The sequence below is a fragment of the Heterodontus francisci genome, chromosome 8, assembly GCF_036365525.1.
Source record: "Heterodontus francisci isolate sHetFra1 chromosome 8, sHetFra1.hap1, whole genome shotgun sequence".
NCBI lineage: Eukaryota > Metazoa > Chordata > Chondrichthyes > Heterodontiformes > Heterodontidae > Heterodontus > Heterodontus francisci.
The window spans coordinates 75473855-75497515 of record NC_090378.1 but is presented as its reverse complement, the minus strand read 5'-3'; the positions used below and the strand labels follow the sequence as shown (position 1 = coordinate 75497515).

The window sequence follows — 23661 nt, the reverse complement described above, 5'->3', positions numbered from 1 at the left end:
ATTCCACAAGCAGGAAGGCCAGAGCCTCCAGAAACTCAGCTCCCTCACTACTGCACTGAAATGTCAGCCACATGATGTGTGCAAGGCCAGAAACCGCACATAAAACTTCTGACTCAGAGCTGAGGATTCTACCAACTGAGTCAAGCTGGCAATTTTGAACTACAGCTGAAAGTATAGTGTGACCCAGGTGGCAGCACTCTCACCTCTTAGTTGAAAGGTATGGATTCTCACGCCAGTCAAGGACTGGAGCATGTAAACTGAACTAACACTACGCTACAGTACTGAGGGAGTGGGAGGCTGTCAAAAGTGTTGGCTGATATTAATTTGAAGGCCAGTCAGGATCGGTGGGGAATCCAATGAGAAGTGTGAGGAGCTCATGGATTTGTCACCAAGATTGAGGGCATCCAATCAGCTGCCTCTATCACTTCCTTCTCTTCCACTAGCCCACTGGGCCCAATCTCGTCTAAGGCTTCACCCGGCCCCAGTCCTAGTTTATTTTCTATCTCCCCTCATGCCCTCTCTGAGCTCATCTTGTCCATGGGACCCACCTCCTGCCCTCTTGACCCTATTCCCACTAAACTACTGACCACCTAACCTCTCTTCCTGGCTCCCATGCTAACTGACATGGTTACTGGTTCTCTCCCTCCTCAAAAAACAAACCCTTGATCCTTCCATCCTTGCAATCTACCATCCCATCTCCACCCTCCCTTTCCATTACAAAGTTCTTGAATGTGTTCTCACCTCCCAGATTCATGCCCATCTTTTCCAAAACTCCATGTTCGAATCCCTCCCATCAGGTTTCCACCCGTCACAGTACCGAAACGGCTCTTATCAAAGTCACAAATGACACCCTATGTGACTGTGACAAAGGTAAACTATCCATCCTCGTCCTTCTCGACCTGTCTGCAGCCTTTGACACAGTTGACCAAACCATCCCCCTTCAACGCCTCTCCACCGTCATCCAGCTGGGTGGGACTGCTCTTGCCTGGTTCCATTCTTATCTATCTAATCATAGCCAGAGAATCACCATCAATGGCTTCCCTTCCCACACCCGTACAGTTACCACTGGCGTCCCCCAAGGATCTATCCTCGGACCCCTCCTATTTCTCATCTACACACTGCCCCTCAATGACATCAGCTGAAAACACAAAGTCAGTTTCCATATGTACGCTGACAACACCCAGCTTTACCTCACCACTACCTCTCTTGACCCCTCCACTGTTTCTAAATTGTCAGACTGCTTAACTGACATCCATTACTGATCAGCAGAAATGTTCTCCAATTAAATATCACCAAGATTGAAACCATTGCCTTTGGTCCCCGGCTCAAACTCCTCTCTTTTGCCACTGACTCCATCCCTCTCCCCGGCAACTGTCTGAGGCTGACTCAGACTGTTCGCAACCTTGGTGTCATATTTGACCCCAAGATGAGCTTTCATGCACATATCCGCACTGTTACTAGACCATCTATTTCCACCTCCGTAACATGACCCACCTCTGCCTCTACCTCAGCTCTTCTGCTGCTGAAACTCTCACTTGTGCCTTTGTTACCCCCAGATGTGACTGTTCTAATGCACTCCTGGCCAGCCTCCCACGTTCTACCCTTGGTAAAATTGAGGTCATCCAAAGCTCTGGTGCCTATGTTCTAACTCACATCAAATCCTGTTCACCTATCAACCCTGTGCTCACTGACCTACACTGGCTCCTGGTTAAGCAGCACCTAAGCTCTGGAATTCCCTCTCTAAACTGCTCCATCTTTCTATCGCATTTTAAAGTTATTTTTCAGACTAGAGGAAGGTATACAATGGGGCTCCCCAGGGCTAGGATCACTGCATTTCTTGATATATATAATGACCCAGACTTGGATGTACAAGTCACAAAACTTGGAGGTATTGTGAACTGTGAGGAGGATAGTGATAGACTTCAAGAGCACATGGACAGGCATATGGAATGGGCGGACAGGTGGCAGATGAAATTTAATGCAGAGAAGTATGCTACATTACATTTGGTAAGAAGAATGAGGAGAGGCAATGTAAAATAAAGGGTACAACACTAAAGGGGTGAAGGGCAGAGACACTTGGGATTGTACGTCTACAAATGGTTGAAGCTGGCAGGGCAAGTTGAGAAAGTGGTTAAGAAGTCATATGGGATCCTGGGCTTCAGAAATAGAGTAATAGTGTAAAAAAGCAAGGAAGTTATGATGAACCTTTATAAATTACTGTTTCGGCCTCAACTGGAGTATTATTTTCAATTCTGGGCTCTGCACTTCGGTAAAAATGTGAAGGCAGCAAATGGTTACAATCTAGAATGCACTGCCTGAAGGTGTGGTGGAGGCAGATACAATCATAGCTTTGAAAAGGGATTGGGATAAGCACCTGAAAAGAAAAAACTTGCAGGGCTATGGGGAAAACGGTTGGGAGTGCGACTAGCTGAGCTGCTTTCACAGAGAGCCTGCATAGACATGATGGGCCAAATGGCCTCCTTCTGTGCTGTAACCATTCTATGATTCTAATACACTCCTTAAAACCCAACTCTTGACCAAGCTTTTGGTCATCTGCCCTAATGTGGCTCAGTGTCATATTTTGTTGTATAATGTCTTTGTGAAGTGCCTTGGGATATGTTAAAGGGTGCTATATAAATACAAGCTGTTGTTGTTATTCATTCACGGGATATGGGTATTGCTGGCAAAGCCAGCATTTATTCCCTATCCCTAATTCCCCTCGGTGGCGAGGTATTTTCCCATGCGATACCAATAAAAGAGTGTCTAACCACCTCCCCTTGACATTCAATGGCACAATGGGCGGCACAGTGGCGCAGTGGTTAGCACCGCAGCCTCACAGCTCCAGCGACCCGGGTTCAATTCTGGGTACTGCCTGTGTGGAGTTTGCAAGTTCTCCCTGTGTCTGCGTGGGTTTCCTCCGGGTGCTCCGGTTTCCTCCCACATGCCAAAGACTTGCAGGTTGATAGGTTAATCGGCCATTATAAATTGCCCCTCGTATAGGTAGGTGGTAGGGAAATATAGGGACAGGTGGGGATGTGGTAGGAGTATGGGATTAGTGTAGGATTAGTATAAAATGGGTGGTTGATGGTCGGCACAGACTCGGTGGGCCGAAGGGCCTGTTTCAGTGCTGTATCTCTAAACTAAACTAAACTATCATCACTGAATCTCTCAACATCCAAGCCATTACCATTGACCAGAAACTTAACTGGATTAGCCACATAAATACTGTGGCTACAAGAGCAGGTCAGAGACTGGGATTTCTTCAGGCAAATGACTCACCGCCTGACTCGTCAAAGACTGTCCACCATCTACAAAGGTACAGGTCAGGAGTGTGATGGAATACTCTCCACTTGTCTGGATGAATGCAGCTCCAACACTCAAGAAGCTTGACACCATTCAGGACAAAGCAACTTGATCGGCACTCCATCCACCATTTTAAACTTTCATTCCCTCCACCACGCACCGTGGCTGCCACGTGCACCCTCTACAAGATGCACTGCAGCAACTCACCAAGGCTCCTTCAACAGCACCTTCCAAACCTGTGATCTCTACCTCCTAGAAGGACAAGCGCAGCTGATGCATGTTCCTGAAAGTTCCCCTCCAAGTCACACCCATCTTGACTTGGAACTATTTCGTAATTCCTTCCCCATCTCTGGGTCAAAAAGCTGAATTCCTTTCCTAACAGCACTGTTGGTGTACCTACACCACATGCAGTGGTTCAAAAGGCAGTTCACCGCCACCTTCTCAAGGGCAATTAGGGATGGGCAATAAATGCTTGCTTTGCCAGCGACGCTCACATCCCATGAACAAATAAAAAAAGATTGAGTCATCCAATTGCCATTGTGTTCTTGCCTTCCTTTCACTGGTGAGTTTCAGGAAGCCTGGGAAACCATTATGAATCAATCATTAAATTTTAAAGTGAGTTGAAATATTGCTTCAATTGAGTGATTAGTATATGTTAATAGGCAGCCCCACCTCTCCCAAAGGGGTTGCCGGCAAGTAGGTTAACGCGCTCAAGTTAAACGTGGAACTCAGCAGGTTGGAGCTGTCTTCCTGACGCAGTCACATTTTTACCAGTTTAAATCCCCTTCCCACACCTAAACCCATGCACTCCTCCAGGTTAATGTTCCCTCCACAACCACCCCATTGTCTTTTGAGGTTAAACATGGTAGGCCAATACCTGAGGCAGCTTTTGGGAAAGTGGTGGTCTGGTTGGTATGTTGAAAACCTAAGCATAATTTTGTTTACTCGATTTCTAAAAAAAGTTAAAAGTCTATCAATTGTGCAGGATAGAATTGTTTAAACTTCACCATGAAGAATTACTTTGAATGAAAAAAGGACAGTCAACATCTGCGAAGAGAACAGATGAGTTGACATTTCAGGAGTAGAGACTTCATAACTCGAAGAAATTATTCATGACTTCTGTTTATTATCTTCCTTTTTAAAAGCTGTTTATTTGGATAAAAGGCATACACCTGAAATGCTAACTTACCTGTTTGCAACTCAAATCCAAAGATGGCAATGTGCAAATCTGTGCTCAAACATCAAACTTTTAGCAAGTTATAGCTTGAATTGGTTTTATATACAAATTGGCTTTCCCTCCCCCAAAACCATTATTCTGATCATTATTTAATTGCTGCTAAATTTTGAAGAATACAAATTGCAGAAGAATAGGGATGGAGCTTTACTGTGTAATATAAAGAATTACAAATAACCCAAGACACCCACAGAAACACAACTGGGTGTGGGTACAATCTCAGTTATTTTAAACAGGCATCTCAGTCATTCAGTAAAACACTGACCAATAAATGGAACCTTAAGAATGTTTCCTTTGTGCATTTTTTCAGCATTTATTTTTATTTTGAAAGCTTTGAGTGCTGGAAAAACCTATCTATGGTCAGTAATTACATGTTGGCAATTCAGTTATGGGTCTTTCCACAGGCCTGCGCAGAATTAGTTAGAGCAGACATGGAATAAGGTTGGATAACTCTTTTTCGTCCAGCACAGACACAATGGGCAAATCTTACCAGCCCCCAGGTGGTGGGAACAGAAGTGGGGAGAGCCAGTAAAATAGTGGGGAACTACGTTGGGACAGCTTCCCAATGCAGTCTCTCCGCTGGGAAGTTTCCCAGTGGCAGGATGTGAGGCACATTGGCTGCCCGCTCCGAGGAGACAGGCAGCCTTTTTGCACAATTAAAGGCCCCATTATTGCCATTTTATGGAGCCGTCAGCAATTTGTCGATGGTGAGACGGTCCCCTGCGACATGGGGAGTCGGCCAGCTTCATGGAGGTATCTTCTATGTGGCAGTCTGTGGGGCCATCAGAGCCCAAGGCTTCATGGGAGGGAGGGCGCAGACAGGAAAGACAGCCCCCGCAGCCCCAACAATTCTCTTGGAGGGGTTTGCCATGTGATCACTGGGGCCATGCTCCCTCAGCCATCCTGAATTTTAATTTGTACTTACTTCTACAAGGGCACCTCCATCTTGAGGTGCCTCCGACCTGCCTCAGTAGTGCCCACCTCTCCTGGTGGTGCTGCTGTGGCCTCAGAGCTGCCAGCCCTCTGATTGGGCTGGCAGCATCAGGAGCCCGCCTGCCATCCTTAATTAGATGGCAGGCCCACAGGCGGCCAATTAAGAGACCAACAGTGGTAAAATCACTGAGTCGGTCCTGCCGCCAGTAGGACCCACATTTCGTCCTGACATCGGGTTGCCAAATGCCATGGTAAAATCAAGCCAGATGGGCCGAATGGCAACCTTCTGTGCTGTAAATTTTCTATGTACCCACACACTCCACCTAATCATTGCTCCTCTGAATATTCTTTCACTCTGCAGATTAGCTTAGCACACAGAGCTCACTCTCCCACAACAGGATCCCGTGAGATTGGGGTAATGTTTGTGAATGTGATAACCCGATCAGTGTATACTGGAGTTTGAGAATCGGATTAAGTATGGAATAGGGACAGGAATTAACATTGACTGAGGAAAAATTGGGTGATCCCCGATGTGGAAACCAGCCGCACTATTCACATGTATGTTCAGGAAAGTTTTGCACTTTGATCACTCTCTTGTGACCCATCTGCAGTATACTCAACAACTTGTATTGACTTAATGCCTTTAACATAATAAAATGTCCCAAGATGCTTCATTATGACACCGAGCCACATAAGGAGATGTTCGGGCAGATGAAGAGTTAAGTTTTAAAATTAGCGTAGAATAGTCTGCAAGTGGAGCTGCTTACTCAGCCTAGTTTTTCACATAATTACTGTTTCTAATTGAAGCATACATTTCTCAGAGTGCCAATCACCCAGAATTGCCCAGGAGTCTCCAGGAATTAAAGGTTAAACTTCTGAACCCTACTGAGAGCAACAAGAGAGAAAAATCACTGGGACATAATAAAGAATTGTGTATTTTTTCACTTTATTTAAACATTTATTAGTTATGGAAATACTCATGATAGGGAAAAAGGCTGTTTAACGTGGCTGGACAACTGGCGGTGGGATGCCATGTTCTACAACCTCCAGGAGTGTCACCAGAGTTGACAACCCCACTTTGACAAAACTTGTAAAACTCACTTATCAGATATATATATATATATATATATAAATAAAACATAAAACAGAAGCTAAAGCAGGGGCTGTAAATGAGCAATGTGGCTACAAATGATTAGCAGGACAAAGTCTCTATCACCTGATTGGCTACCACTCATTCCTAAGTTTCAGAGAAAGGCACTTTTCAACATTACTTGCCTTATACTTAAGAACAGATTAGCATTAAATGTAATGTTTCTTTGTTTGAATATTAAGATGTCGTTGTTGCAAACAACTACACTGCATTTTTAAGAGGATTGCCCAAACTAGGAGAAATTCAGATATTTGTCAAATTAATCAAAAAGTCCAATCTAGCTCCCTTCTCAATTTGAGCCTGTTCCAATAAATAGAAATTAATACTGAAGTAGATGATGAGACAGTTTAACTCCCATCACAGGCTGCAGATCTAAAAATTTACCAATTTATGACCATTATGCTACTGGCTCCGAGAGCTGTTTTGGAGTGCTGGAATTTTCTAAACAGGGCTTTAGTTTTAAGTAAGGCCTTTAAATCCAGAGCAGGAGGGCTGCAATATAATGACATCTTCTTCTATTTCACAGTTTGAACTAGAGTGACCAGGCAGTCTATTCGACTATTAGTTATTTTCCAATGGAATTGTAGTTTTTGTAATATCAACTGTAATTGCTTATATTTATACTGCACTTTATTATATTAAAACTCGCCACGAACACAAGGAATTACTTTCAAAGTGCAGTGACTGTTGTTATGTCTGCAAATGCATTAGCCATTCGGCACCAGAAACATTTCAGAAACAAGATGAATGGTCAGCTCTTCTGTTTTTTTCTGGTGACTGAGGGAGGAATGTTGGCCGGAACATAAAGAAAACTCCCTGATCTTTATACAGTGCCATGAGATCTTTAATATCATAGGAAGATAGGAACAGGAGTAGGCCATTCAGCCCCTCGAGCCTGTCCCACCATTCAATGAGATCATGGCTGATCCGCGGCCTAACTCCGTATACCTGCCTTTGGCCCATATCCCTTAATATCTTTGCCTAATAAAAATCTATCTATCTCAGATTTAAAATTAACAACTGTTCTAGCTTCAACTGCTGTTTGTGGGAGAGAGTTCCAAACCTCTACCACCGTTTGTGTGAAGAAGTGTTTCCTAACATCTCTCCTGAACGGTCTGGTCCTAATTTTTAGACTATGCCCCCTAGTTTTAGAATCTCCAACCAGTGGAAATAGTTTATCTTTATCTAGCCTGTCTTTTCCTGTTAATATCTTGAAGACTTCGATCAGATCACCCCTTAACCTTCTAAATTCGAGCAAAGACAGGCCTAATTTGTGTAATCTCTCCTCGTAACTTAACCCCTGTAGTCCAGGTATCATTCTTGTAAACCTACGTTGCACTCCCTCCAAGGCCAATATACCCTTCCTAAGGTGTGGTGCCCAGAACTGCTCACAGTACTCCAAGTGGGGTCTAACCAGGGTTTTGTACAGCTACAGCACAACCTCTGTGTCTTTATACTCCATTCCTTTAGATATAAAGGCTAGCATTCCATTAGCCTTTTTGAGTATTTTCTGTACTTGCTCGTGGCATTTTAAAGATCTGTGCACCTGAACCCCCAAGTCTCTTTGGACATCCACTGTACTTAACCTCTTCCCATTTAGAAAGTACCCTGCTCTATCCTTTTTGGTCCAAAATGGATAATCTCACACTAGCCCGCATTGAAATCCATCTATCACAGTTTTGCCCACTCACCTAGTCTGTCAATATCTCTTTGCAATTTTATGCTATCATCTAGACTATCTACAATGCCGCCTAACTTTGTATCATCAGCAAATTTGGATATATGACTTACTATGCCATCATCCAAGTCGTTAATGAATAATGTGAATAATTGAGGCCCCAACACAGATCCCTGCGGGACACCACTAGTCACATCCTGCCAATCGGAGTACTTACCCATTATCCCCACTCTCTGTCGCCTACCGCTCAACCAACTTCCTAACCATGTCAATAATTTGCCATCAACTCCATGGGCTTCAACCTTACTTAACAGTCTCAAATTGAATTTAATATCCAATTGAATCACAGATTCAGAGGCAGCATGGGCTTCAGTTCAACATCTCATTTACTATACTGGAGTGCCAGTCTGGATTATATACTCACACCCTGATACAGGATGCCAACAAACAACCTTTCAAATGACATGTGAAAGAATAAATTCGCCAAAAGGGACAATGAATAGACAAAACTCCCTAACATGTACTTACGTAGATCTCCAAAAGTTCCCTTTGTTACGTTTTGAGCTCGTAGGACAGACACAGTTAACCTGTGGGAAACCTGATGTTCAACCTGGAAAACAGATTGGAATTTAGGGTTTTAAATTCCAAGTCAAACTGTGCACAGCCTCTCGAATCAGCTTTTCAATTTCTCTAAAAATATTTCAAAATTAGGAAATATGAAATCTGGTTTATAAATTAGACTCACACACAAGTCACACCTCTGTATTCACAGTTATCATAGTTATTTGGAAACCACTCCTTTAAATCTATGAAGGTATAGCATATACACTGCTTTATAATAGCTAAAAGGCTCTTTTATATTTAGTGGTTCTGTTGTTCTGATCTTGATTGAGTGACATCTGTGCCCACCACCTTCTAACAGCTACCCCCCAACCCCCATGTTTAGATTGCTAAAGCAGACGTCCTTATCGCAACCGCAGAATTGGAAACCTCCATTTTCTTGGGTCCACTCTTCAGTACAAACAAGGAATGAGTCTCAACAATATAAATGCAGAGAGGCCAGCAAATGGGCATCATTCTCCCACAACCCAAGCTGTAGAACCACCAAACGTAGAGGAGCACCAGAATAGCAGTTAGTACTCAATTCCAATAACACTTTCCCCCAACTTTGCTCCATGTATCTCTGATGCCCACAGGAGAGGATCAGGTCCAGCTGACCACCCTGTGACAAAGCAGTGACAACATTCCTCTGATAACCTATTGGGGGAGTATGCCCAAGTAGCAGATTTGAAAACTGGATAGGTTTTATTTTTCCAACACAGTTGGGAGAACTTTTTTTCTCCATTTTAAAACACAAATAGTAAATTTTCCCAACTGCATGCCAGAACTGTTGAAGTAGAGGTTCAACTTCACAGAGCAAAATGCATGACAAAGGAAAACGGGTCTAATTTCCGACAGCTTTTTCTGAATAGTTCGCAAGACAATTCAAAGTCACGCCTCCTCCTTTCAAAAACAGATTGCAACTGCCTGACATACATATCTCATTACACTTGTTTATCATTCAGCAGCATAACCAGTGCTTCCAGTGAAGGCTACAACAGACAAAAAAAATTGAAATGATGATGTATACAATTGTGAAGACCTAAATTAACTTAGGTACAGGAGTAGTTCATACTTTTGACCTAAATACAGAGTACAATAAGTGGCTTTCCACATTCACAGCAGTAATTATTCACTTTGGTGTCCTGTACCAAGTCCTCAAAAGGCCATTAAAACTAAAGCCAGAGTATTTTTTGACAGTGTCCAGAAGCACAGTTTCACTTTAATGAACAGTGTGATCCACTTGATATGTTAGGACAGTCCTATCCATGGCTGCCAAAAAATTAAAATGCTCAGCCTATACTAGACCTCAAGTAAGGAACAATATGGATTGGTCAGAATTCTGAACGGACCACAGAAAAGCACATAAAACCCTAAATGCCCTTACATAGAAAGGAAGAAAACCTAATCAAATCTTCAAAAAGGTAGATTCAGAACATATTTACTGCATACAGATTAATTTACCAGGCGAACACTGGAGGCTGTCCAAGAGCCAGCAATATCGGAGGTTTAGAATAACGTGAATTCTCACCTTGCATAAAGGTGCTGAATGTCTAAATCTCACAAGATCCAATGGAGAACTATTCAACATGATGGGCTTTCAAGTCAACCCTTGACAATTTGTGGCGCTTCCCTTCCAGCAAGCAAAACCAAGCAATAAGGTGTTCTGAGAGGCTTGGTTCAATCCTCTTTCTTAGTTTTAATGGGATAGTGGAAGAGGTGGAGTCAAACAGAGAGAGCTCGACCAGATCATCCTGTCAAGCTGACAGCGCAAAGAACTTAGTTGTGACTTAGAGGCTATGGATCACTGGGCACGGGGTTGGCAAGAGTTGATTCATGCTGCCAAAGCCCAGTTACTAATCATCAACTGGACAGGTGATGAGAACATAAGACCATAAGAAACAGGAGCAGGAGTAGACCATATGACCCCTCAAGATTTCTTCTCCATTCAATACGATCATGGCTGTTCTTCCGCCCAAACTCCATTTTCCCACCCACTTCTCTTATCCCTCGATTCCCTGCGAGATCAAAAATTGGTCTCTCTCAATCTTGAATATATTCTATGATGGAGCATTCACAATCCTCTGGGGTAGAGAATTCCAAAGATTCATAACCCTGTGGGTGAAAACATTTCTCCTTACCTCAGACCTAATTGATCAACCCCTTATGTTTAGTTTAGTTTAGAGATACAGCACTGAAACAGGCCCTTCGGCTCACCGAGTCTGTGCCGACCATCAACCACCCATTTATACTAATCCTACACTAATCCCATATTCCGACCACATCCCCACCTGTCCCTATATTTCCCTACCACCTACCTATACTAGGGGCAATTTATGATGGCCAATTAACCTATCAACCTGCAAGTCTTTGGCATGTGGGAGGAAACCGGAGCACCCGGAGGAAACCCACGCAGACGCAGGGAGAACTTGCAAACTCCACACAGGAAGTACCCGGAATTGAACCCGGGTCGCTGGAGCTGTGAGGCTGCGGTGCTAACCACTGCGTTATCCTGAGACTATGCCGCTGTGTTCTACATTCCCCAGTCAGGGGGCAAAAACCTCTTCGTGTCTACCCTGTAAAGCCCCTTCAGAATCTTGTATGTTTCAATGAGATCACCTCTCGTTCTTCTAAACTCCAGAGAGTATAGGCCCAATTTACTCAGCCTCCATCATAGGACAACCCTCTCAACCCAAGAACCAATCTAGTGAACCTTCACTGTACTGCCTCCAATGCAAGGATATCCTTCATTACATATGGAGACCAAGAATGTGCACAGTATTCCAGTTGTGGGCTCACCAAAGCACTGTACAATTGTTGCAAGACTTCCTTGTTCTTGTACTCCAGTCCCCTTGTAATAAAGGCCAACATGATATTGCCTTCCTAATTGCTTGCTGTACCTGCATGCAAACTGTGTGTGTTCCTTGTGCAAGTACACCCAAGATTATCTGATCAACATTTAAAAGTTTCACGCCTATTGAGAAATATTCTGCATTTCTATTCTTACTACCAAAGTGAATAATCTCACACTTCCCCACAATATACTCCCATTTGCCACTTTGTTGCCCACTAACTTAACCTGTCTGCATCTCTTTGCAGTCTCCAAGTCCTCCTCACAGCTTACATTCCCATCTAACTTTGTATTATAATCAAACTTGGATACACTATTCTCAGTCTCTTCATCTAACTTATTAACATAGATTGTAAGTAGTTTAGGCCCTAGCACTGATCCTTGTGGCACTCCACTAGTTACAGCCTGCCAACTTGAAAATATCCCATTTATCCCTACTCTTTGCTTCCTGTCGGTTAACCAATCCTCCGTCCATTCAAATATATTACCCCCAACTGCGTGAGCCTTATTTTGCATATCAACCTTTTATATGGCACCTTATCAAATGTCTTTTGGAAATACAAGTATACAACATTAATGGCTCCCCTTTATGTACCCTATTAACACCCTCAAAAAACTCTGATAAATTTGTCAAACATGTTTTCCCTTTCGTAAAACCATGTTGACTCTGCCTATTCATACTATCATTTTCTAAGTGCACTGTTAAGACTTCCTTAACAATAGATTCCTGTATTTTCCCAATGATTCAGGTCAGTCTATTTGGCCTGTAGTTCCTGGTTTTCTCTTTCCCTCCTTTCTTGAATAGTGTTATTACATTTGCTCACTTCCAATCCGATGGACTGTTCCAGAATCTACAGAATTTTGGAAAATCATAACCAGTGAATCCACCATCTCTGCAGCTACTTCTTTTAGCACCCTAGGATATGGGCCATCAGGTCCTGGGGATTTGTCAGCTTTTAGTCCCTTAAGTTTTGCTAAAGCTTTGTTTCTGCCTCTAAGGGACCAGTGTTTACTTTAGACACTCTCCTCCTTTTTATATATATGTAAAATGTCTTGCATTGTGTTTTCATATTCTTGGGTAGTTAATTCTAATACTCTATTTTTTTCCCTTTTTATCAACCTCTTGATTGCCCTTTGTTGGTCTCTAAAACTCTCCCATTCCTCAGGCTTATTACTATTCTTCGCAACATTATAAGCCTCTTCTTTTAATCCAGTACTATCCTTAACTTCCCTAGTAAACCACAGATGGATTGTTCTCACTAAGTTTTTGCTTTTTAGTGGAACATACTTTTGTTGATGCCATCGCTTTATTAAAAGAATAGTGAAAACAAATCATTGTTCAATCTTTCTTCTAAATATTCTCAGAAAAATAAGACAAGTTATTAGAATTACTCACACTTGAGAGGCTGATGCATGAGGCTGCACCACCTAACAGATGCATGGTGGTGTACAGATCCATCTAATGGTCTTTTCTTTTTGTACTAAAAGGGAGTTTGTTGAAGAAGCGTTCTCCGCCACCACGCTTACAGTGGTGATCGCTACAAAAGTGCTCATTACCAACTGCCAGTAGTTATTATTAAAGAGGCACAAGACTCTCCAAATAATACAGGAGAGAATACCTGACCTCCACGCTGCCCATCCAACAATATTGCAGAGAATCATCTGTAACCAATTGATCTCAAACATCAACTATAATATGGTCAAATGCATGACCTTGTATTATAAAAAATTAAAATCTTCAATTACTAAAAACAAAACCCCATTTAGAAAGAATCAAACAGAAACCAAAACCAAGACCTGGGATCATCATCTTATGGATAAGATTTCTCGACCCACTTACTTCTGTAACCCAATGTTGCATTATGATTTATGTTTAAGAAACACCAGGTTCGGGTGTGTGTATTTTCTATGGGAAAGATGCACTGCATCTATAAATAATTGTGGTTGGCTGTGTGGTTGGCTACCTTTATGTGGTGTATGATAAGACTTAAAGGCAATGATTCACTCTCCCTTTTAGTGGTTTCACCTTTTATTAGACTAAATTGATGATACAAAATTGCAGCTGTTTCCACATCACTACAAAATAAGTTGGTTAGTTGCCATCCTTCCATCTATGAAAGATGATGGACATGCAGCAAACAATCCATTTAGTTGGGGTGCCTTCTCTTGGTGCACCTTTGCCGGTGGCTGTGAAGGCTAATCCTTGAGAGGCAGGTTCTGCCACAAGTGCTGCATGTGAAGCTGCCAAGTGACGCTGTGAGTTGTTGTTTCCAGCATTGGTGCCTGTTGCCAAGCTGCTGTAGCAATTGGTCATCGTGGTAGTGCATGCCAGTCCACAGGATGTGTCGCCATTTCTCTCTTTCACCAGCTAAGTGACTCCCAGGTCCAATAGTTGACATTTAGGACCTTAATGTCATGCTTGCAAGCATCCTTGAAGCGAAGCTTTGGGCGCCCCACTGGTCCTCTGGCCCCAGCTACCTCACTGTACAGAAGGTCCTTGGGTATGCAACTGTCTCCCATTCTGCAGACATGTCTGATCCACCAAAGCCACCTCTGTTTGATTAGGGCCAACAGACTTGTGAGCTCTGCCTTTAAGAGGACTGCACATTTATGATTTTGTCCTGCCAGGATGTACCCATAACATCCGCAGACAGCAAAGATATAAATTATTGAACTTCTTTTCCTGGTAGCTATAAGTCTATGTTTCACCATACAGCAAGGTGCTGAGAACACAGGCCTTATCAGCTTGGTCCTAAGGGTAAGATTGGTGTTATCCCACATGCGTTTCACAAATTGGCCAAAGGTCGTAGCTGCTTTCCTTATGCGTGTATCGAGCTCTGCATCAAGGGACAGACTGTTTGTCACCATGGACCCAAGTTAGCAGAATTTACTAATCACTTCCAATGGGGTGTTATTTAGTGGCAGGGGCAGAGAAGCAACACCTTGTCCCATGACCACAATTTTCTTGACGTTTATAGTCAAGGAGAACAAGTTACAGGCACAAGAAATGTAGTCCATGAGTCTTTGTAGCGGAGTTTCCATTTAAGGGACTAGCACAGCATCACTAGCGTAGAGGAGTTCTCTGATCAGGCCGTGATGTGTTTTTGTCTTCGCTTTCAGCCTTGATAGATTATAGAGTTTGCCATCTGACCTAGTGTGCAAGTAAACTCCTTGTATATCTGTAGGGAAGGCGAAGGTTGGGAGCATGGAGAAGATGATGTCAAACAGAGTGGGGGCTAGGACACAACCCTGTTTCACTCCATTCTTCATGCTGAAACTGTTGGAAGTGGAGCCACCAAACTGTACAGCGTAGTGCATGTTGTCCTTTCACGACAACAAATTAAATGCACACTAAGAAAGCCATTTGACCGACCTTAACTGGTACAGCAAGCAAGAAGTTTCCACAGTCCGACCACTATTCATCCAACTAGCTCTTGGGTGACTGTATAGCTTTGAACGTCCACTCCAAATGCTGATTACTTTTTTTTGTGACAAAAGTCTTCCTGACATCATCACTAAATTCTCCTTTCACCAGCTGGAACTCATACGTGTGGTCAAGGTCAATGAATGCATCTTCAAATGACATCATCGATTCACCGCACCACCAACCTCCCACCCTGCTCATTGCACCACAGCCCCATCACTCATTCATCAACAATCCGGACTCATGCCTAACATTCACATGCTTCACATCACCTTCACACACTTACCAAAGCTTCCAGCCTCACAAACACCGCTCAGCTTCCACATAATCTCCAGTTATTCAGCTATGGCAGGCAGATTAGTCAAACACATTGCAACACACCCACTGACACACTTCCCTCTCTCTGAGGACAGGATCGCACATAACCACAGGTAGAAAACAGAGAGCTAGCAGGGGACAGGCACACCTGGATCACTGAGTCCTTTGGAGGAGCATTACAGGGCTGCTTGTGATTGAGGCTGTTGTATCTAGCATGGCAGAGAACATTCAAGATGATGGTATGTTCCTGCCTTCTGCACGTTCTCAAATCCACTACACCCTCATCCTGCTATCTGGCGAGCTGCAGATGGTGTGACCACTGCAGATAGTGTGACTCACTTTCCACACCCACCATGGCAGATGGTGAAATTTGAACTCAATTAATAAATCTGGAGTTAAAAAAGCTAGTTTAATGGCAAGCATGAAACGATTGTCGATTGTTGTAAAAATACCCATCTGGTTCACTAATGTCCTTTAATCTGCCATCCTCACCTGTTCTGGTCTACATGTGAGTCCAGACCCACAGCAATGTGGTTGACTCCTAAATCTCCTCTGAAATGGCCTAGCAAGCCACTCAGTTCACGGGCAATTAGAGATGGACAACAAATGCTGACCTTGCCAGTGATATCCACATGCCATGAAGGAATAAAAAAAGTCTGTATACTTTACTGATGACATGACCTTCCTCCTGTTTTGCTGAGTGATTTGCTTATTACCAGTTCTGTCAAAGAGTTTAAACTCAAAGGTTCAACAAGTCTTAATATTGCACTTGGAAAAGCATAGTATGATTAGAACAAGTCAGCATGGTTTTACTAAAGGGAGATGCTGTTTGACAAATTTATTAGAATTTTTTGAGGATGTAACTAGTAGGGTAGATAAAGGGGAACTAGTAGATGTAGGATTTTCAAAAGGCATTTGATAAGGTGCCACATAAAAGATTAATAGGCAAGATAAGGGTTCATGGTGTTGGGGGTAATACATTAACATGGATAGAGGATTGGTTAACAGAACTGCTCAGTGGCACTCAGTTTGGGTTCCGCCAGGCCTACTCAGCTCCTGACCTCATTACAGCCTTGGTTCAAACATGGACAAAAGAGCTGAATTCTAAAGGTGAGGTGAGAGTGACTGCCCTTGACATTGAGGCAGCATTTGACCGAGTATGGCATCAAAGCGCCCTAGCAAAACTGAAGTCAATGGGAATCAGGGGGAAACCTCTCCACTGGTTGGAGTCATACCTAGCACAAAGGAAGATGGTTGTGGTTGTTGGAGGTCAATCATCTCAGTTCCAGGACATCACTGCAGGAGTTCCTCAGGGTAGTGTCCTAGGCCCAATCATCTTCAGCTGTTTCATCAATGGCCTTCTTTCAACCATAAGGTCAGAAGTGGGGATGTTCGCTGATGATTGCACAATATTCAGCACCATTCGTGACTCCTCAGATACTGAAGCAGTAAGTGTAGAAATGTAGCAAGACCCGGACAATATCCAGGCTTGGGCTGATAAGTGGCAAGTAACATTCTCACCACACAGTGACAGGCAATGACCAACTCCAACAAGAGAGAATCTAACCATCTCCTCTTGACATTCAATGGCATTACCATCATTGAATCCCCCACTAGCAACATCCTGGGGCTTACCAGAAACTGAACTGGAGTAGCCATATAAATACTGTGGCTACAACAGCAGGTCAGAGACTAGGAATCTTGCGGCAAGTAACTAACCTCCTGACTCCCCAAAGCCTGTCCACCATCTACAAGGCACAAGTCAGGAATGTGATGGAATACTCTCCACTTGTCTGGATGGGTGTAGCTCCAAAAGCACTCAAGAAACTCGACACCATCCAGGACAAAGCAGCCCGCTTGACTGGCATCCCATCCACAAACGAGGCACAGTGGCAGTGTGAACCATCTACAAGATGCACTGCAGCAATGCACCAAGGCTCCTTAGACAGCAGCTTCCAGGCGACCTCTACCACCTAGAAGGCCAAGGGTAGCAAACGATTGGGAACACCACCACCTGCAAGGTCCCCTCCAAGCCACACAACTATATTGCCATTCCTTCACTGTTGCTGGGTCAAAGACCTGGAACTCCCTGCCGAACAGCACTGGACGTACCGACCCCACATGGACTGCAGCGGTTCAAGAAGCCAGCTCAACACCACCTTCTCAAGGACAATTAGGGATGGGCAACAAATGCTGGCCTAGCCTGTGATGCCCACATCCCAATGACTGAATTAAAAAAAAAGAAAAGCCAGTAAGCAGAGAGTGAACATACATAGGGCATTTTCATGTGGGCAGGAAGTGAATAGTGGGGTGCCACAAGGATCAGTACTGGGGACTCAGCTATTTACACTCTATATTAATGACTTGGATGACGAGACAGAGAGTAATGTATTTAAGTTTGCTGCTGATACAAAGCTTGGTGGAAAGGTAAGCTGTGGGGAAGACGTGGAGAGGCTGCAAGTGTTGATGTTGAGAGAGACTTGGGGATACTCGTACAAGGAATGCACAAAGTTAACATGTAGGTGCAGCAGGCTATTCAGAAGGCAAATGGCATGTTGGCCTTTATTGCAAGGGGATTGGAGTACAGGAATAAAGAAGTCTTACTAAAATTGTACAGGGCTTTGGTGAGACCACATCTGGAATATTGTGTGCAGTTTTGGTTTCCACATTTAAGAAAGGATATACTTGCACTGGAGGCAGTGCAGCGAAGATTTACTAAATTTGTCCCTGGGATGAGGGGGTTGTCCTATGACGAGAGGCTGAGTAAATTGGGCCTATATTCTCTGGAGTTTAGAAGAATGAAAGGTGATCTAATTGAGACATACAAGATTCTGAAAGGGCTTGATAGGGTACAAGCTGAGAGATTGTTCCCACTGGTGAGGGAATCTAGAACACAGGGACACAGTCTCAGGATAAGGGGTCAATCATTCAGGACTGAGATGAGGAGAAATGATTTCATCAAAGGTTCGTGAATCTTTGGAATTCTCCACCATAGAGGGTTGTGGATGCTCCTTCGTTGAATACATTTAAGGCTGGGATTGATATACCTTTAGTCTTGCAGGGTATCAAGGGATATGGGGAGTGGGCAGAAAAGTGGAATTGAAGCCCAAGATCAGCCATGATCATATTGAATGGCGGAGTAGGCTCGATGGGCCATATGGTCTACTTCTGCTCCTATTTCTTGTGTTCTCTCTTCTCTGATTTGAGACACCGCATAATTCCAGAACACTTCTATTCTCAGAAAATCCTACATTTGTTTTTTTTTCTTTTTCCCACCCCATCCTGTCAATATCTGTTGATATATTTTCACTCGTATCAACCCCATGGTATTCAATGCGATATCTGCAAGCAGCTGAGTGCTGTTTCTAAAAAACAAGTAACAGACATGGCCTACTGACCCCAATAAGCTACGGCTTAACAAGCTTATGTGGCAGGGTTTTATTTCAATAAACAAATCTGCTTCGTAACCAGAGAGGAAATGTCTTTCTTAAAGCTGTGGTGCATGAAGCCAGCCATCCGCACCGTGGAGATGCTAATTAAGGCATCTGGACAAGAAAGAATGTCAAGGAGGCTATTCGATCCTCATCAGTGTCACAAAACCATTAAGCCCCACCAAACATGTTCTATCATGTTCTGCTCAAGACAGACAGATACAAGTTCCTCTCTGTAACAGAATGGTAAGCTGGTTCTTTGTATGTGGAATCTTGATGACACACAATACTCAGATCTTCCCCCAAAGTCAGCAAACAGGTTGCAAAATCTTTAGTCTATACATTTGAGAAATTCAGTAATAAGCTACTGCATTTATTTAAAAACTAGAGGAGATTACAGATAGCTCTCCAGCTATCGAGTCAGAGACTCACCACCTTTCCTATTCCCTACCACAGAACAGCAATCTTAGAGGCCATTCTGGGTAATAGTTGCCAAACCTTATTCAAGTACTTTTTTTCATGCATCTGCAATACAGCACAGCAGATAATAATTTTGGGGTACAGAAGGTAGCAGCAATACAGCATAGTTCAACACGTAATATAACAGAAGCAAATGCATAATATAGTGTGGAGCACAATATACTAGGAGCAAAGCACGCAAAATACAGTAAAGTGCAACACACTGCTAATGTGGAGCACAAACACTGACATTGAACCCTTGAGTCAAATGTCCTGTTTCTGTGCTGTAAATTCTACGTAAATTGCCTGAGCCGATTGCTAGGGCTTAGGGGTCACAGGTTGGACATCCCTGATCGAAGGATTATTTACCTCTCAGGGTTATTCTGTGCACAAACCAGTGGGCTCTGACTGAATTTTCAGCAGTATTGCTTGAGGGTCACAGACGAGCCACGAGTGACCCCAAGGCCATATTATAACTATCACAGAATCTTACAGCACAGAAAGAGGCTAATTAGCCCATCGTGCTTGTGCCAGCTCTTTGAAAGAGCTGTTCAATTTAGTCCCACATCCCAATTTTTCCGCTGCAAGTTAGTCCTCTTCAATTGCCTTTTAAAAGTCCCTATGAAATCTTATTCCACCAACCTTTCAGGTAGTGCGTTGTTAAATAATTTCTCCTCATTTCCCCTCTTGTTCTTTTGCCAGTTATTTTAAATCTATGATCCCTGGTTACCGATACACTTACCAGAGAAAATAGTTTCTACATACTTGCTCTATCAAAACCCCTCATAATTTTGAATATCTCTATCAGGTTTCCATTTAACCTTCTTTGCTTGAAGCAGAATTCCAGTTTCTCCAATCTCTCCACATAACTGAAATCCCTCATTCCTGGTATCATCCTGATAACCTCCGCTGTACTATTTCCAAGGCCTTGATAACCTTCCCAAAGTGCGGTGCCTGGAATTGTATGCAATATTCCAGCTGAGGCCTAACCAGAGATTTGTAAAGGTTTGCTATGACTTCCTTGCTTTTGTATTCAATACTCCTGTCTTCTAAGCCAAGTATCTCATACATCTTCTTAACCACCTGATCAACATGCCCTGCCATTTTCAAAGATTTTTGAATGTGCATCCCCAAGTCCCTCTGTTCTTGTACACACCTCAGAATAGTACCATTTAGATTATACTGCCTCAGCACGTTGTTCCTCACAAAGTGCATCACTTCACACTTATCTGCATTAATTGTATCTGCCATTTATCTTCCCATTTCACTAGTTTGTCTGTGTCCTCCTGTAGTCTGCTGCTATCCTCTTTATTACTTACAATGTTGCAAGTTTTGTATCCTCCATAAACTTCAAAATTGTACTCCCTATATCCAAGTCCAGATCATTTATAAAGAATAAGAAAAGCAACAATTCCAATATCGATCCCTGGGGGAATCCTACTGTATACTTCTATCCAGTCAGAAAAACCACTCATTCACCACAATTCTCTGCCTTAGCCAATTTAATACCCAAGTTACCACCATCCGGTTAACACCAAGTGCTTTTATTTTCCAAATAAGTCAGTTTTGAGGTACTTTACCAAATGCCTTTTGAAAGTTCATTTATATATCTGCAGCACTACCTTCATAAACTCTCTTTGTCACTTCATCAAAGACCTCAATCAGGTCTTCAATAAATCTGTGCTAGCTGTCCTTAATAACTCAGGTTTCTCCAAGTGGGAATTAATTTTGTCCTTCACAATGGTCTCGAGTAGTTTTCCAAAACAATGATGTTAGACTGATTGGCTGTAGTTACCTGGTTTATCCCTCTCCCTTTTTTTTTGAACAGGGCTGTAACATTTGCAATCCTCCAGTCTTCTGGCACCATCTCCATATCCAAGGAGGATTGGAAGTCTGTAGTCAAAGCTTCTGCTATCTCCACCCTTGCTTCCCTCAGCAACTTAGTGCAGTTGGGATGCATCCTGAGGACTTGTTAAATAAACTATTTTGCACTCCCATTCCATCTATTTATATTCTATCCAATATCTCTACTCTGACATTAACGTTTCCTCTTCTTCAGTGAAAACAGGTGCAAAGTATTCATTCAGTATCTTGGTTATGCCCGCTGCCTCCACAAGATTTCCTTTTATGTTCCTACCAAAGAATTTTTTTAATCTGCTTTCCTAACCATCATATATACTGTTTCCATTAATATAAAACATGATTAGGTATGCAATTTAAAATTTTAAAAATCTTCTAAACTGCAGGATAATCTAGTGTAAAAAAACAGCCTGCTTGATTGGTACCCTGTCCATTACTTTAAACATACACTCCCTCCACCACCACGACTACAGTGCGTAGCATCTACGAGATACACTACAGCAACTTGCCAAGGCTTCTTCAACAACACCTCCTAAATCCTTGACTTCTACAACCTAGAAAGACAAGAGCAGCAAGCACATGGGAACACCACCACCTGCGAGTTCCCCTCCAAGTCGCACATCATCCTGACTTGTATCTGTATTGTCATTCCTTCACTGTTGCTGGGTCAAAATTCGAGAACTCCCTTCCTAAGAGCACTGTGGATGTACCTACACCACATGGACTGCAAAGGCTCAAGAAGACAGCTCACTGCCACCTTCTCAAGGACAATTACGAATAGCCAATAAATGATAGTCTTGCTCATGATGCTCACATTCCAAGAATGAATAAAAAACAAAGGATCTACAAAGCAATTCCATTAACCTCACCAGTCATGGTGCAACTAGTTAAAACAGTGGGATAGATTTTACCTGTAGGGGGATGAACCGGTGGAGTGCTCTAGGCACCCATTCTGTCAGTGAGGAGGCTGGAGCTACTTAACTAAAGCCTATGAGCTGCTTGCACAAATGAACATTCCAGTGCAGTTCACCTGATTCAAGCCAGTGCAATAATCAGGCTTCAAGCCAGTAGACAGACAGGTCCTGGGGTGGTGGTGCAATCATGGAGAGGTGGTGGGAGAGGTGGTGGAGGAGTCCCAGATGGCAGCGGCCTGCTTCTCTTGGCCTCTCTGAAAATAATTTCAAACTTATCTCTCCAAAGCCACTTCCATTGCATTGCCAGTAAGACTGATGGTGAATGCATAGTGCAGGCCCTGACAAGTTGTGTCCTAAAATGGCAATCAGGAGCTTTATACTCACAGCATCTGCATAATCTCCCCATTGCCATTCAAACTTTCCATTTGTGATCATATGGGTTGATCTATGCCAAAAAGGAAATGCATTTCACAGAGGCTCAAACTGTTACCCTGCACATTAACCCTATACTTAGCAGCAATACTGGGTGGGCAGATAACTATTGACCTTGGTTAAAAAACAAGTGGTTATTTTATTTAACATTTTTCTACCTGAAAGGGTGATGGAACTAGATTCAACAGTAATTTTCCAAAAGGGAATTGGATATAAGATTGAAAAGGAGAAATTTGCAGGGCTATGGGGAAAGAGCAGGGTTACGGTTCTAATTGGACAGTGCTTTCAAAAAGCTGGCACAGACACAATGGGTAGAATGGCCTCCTTTTGTGCAATATGATTCTCTGATTCTACTGAGAGTACAACTGACCTCAGTAGGTTGGAGGCGAGAAACCCCAATGTTTGCTCTTCTAATCACAATCTTGTGACTGCTGCTGGAAAGTCTGTGTACATGGACACCAGATGAGAGTTACATCAGACTTGGCTGATGCCTCCTTCATGGTCAAATAGCCTGTTAACACTGGTCATCTGGGAACATACAAGAGTAATGGTGACAGGCAGCTGTCAAGAGAAAATATGAAGGGAAAATATTGAAAAGCCCGTCACTGTTTTAATGCAAATAGCATTAATTACAAATGCAATTCCAAATTACACCAGTGTAATTTGAGTTTGTCTGGGAATTCTCAAACTTTCCGGTTGTAATCATGTGGCTCGGTCTAGGCGAAGCAAGAAATGCATTTCAGAAGCACAAAACGTTACACTGCATGTTAACCCTATATTTAGAAGCAATGCTGGGTGAGCAGGGCACAACTGCTGATCTTGGTTAAAAGGGAAGTGGTTAATTCATTTAAAGTTCTTTTTGAACTAACAAAAAGTGAGTGCAAAAGTTGCTAAGTATACTTTAACAGACTATTTCATCACCTCTGGGACTTGGATCTAAATTGAACCATGACAGCTGGATTTGAAAGTTTCCCTTCCCTACTGGCTGTAGCAGTCCGATTTGTAATAGATTTGGACACTTGCAACCGAGTTCAAGCGGACATGAACCCACAAAGCAAAATTTCTTTTCAACAA

General features: G+C 43.0%; 1 protein-coding gene across 1 annotated transcript in view; it reads right to left on the bottom strand.

The window, feature by feature from the left end:
- Positions 1 to 23661, bottom strand: part of LOC137372919 (cytosolic phospholipase A2-like) — a 170760-nt gene that overhangs the window by 113486 nt on the left and 33613 nt on the right. The window contains exon 3 of the mRNA XM_068037390.1: positions 8827 to 8908. Within this exon, the coding sequence (XP_067893491.1) occupies positions 8827 to 8908 (82 nt within the window). The remainder of the gene's footprint in view (positions 1 to 8826; positions 8909 to 23661) is intronic.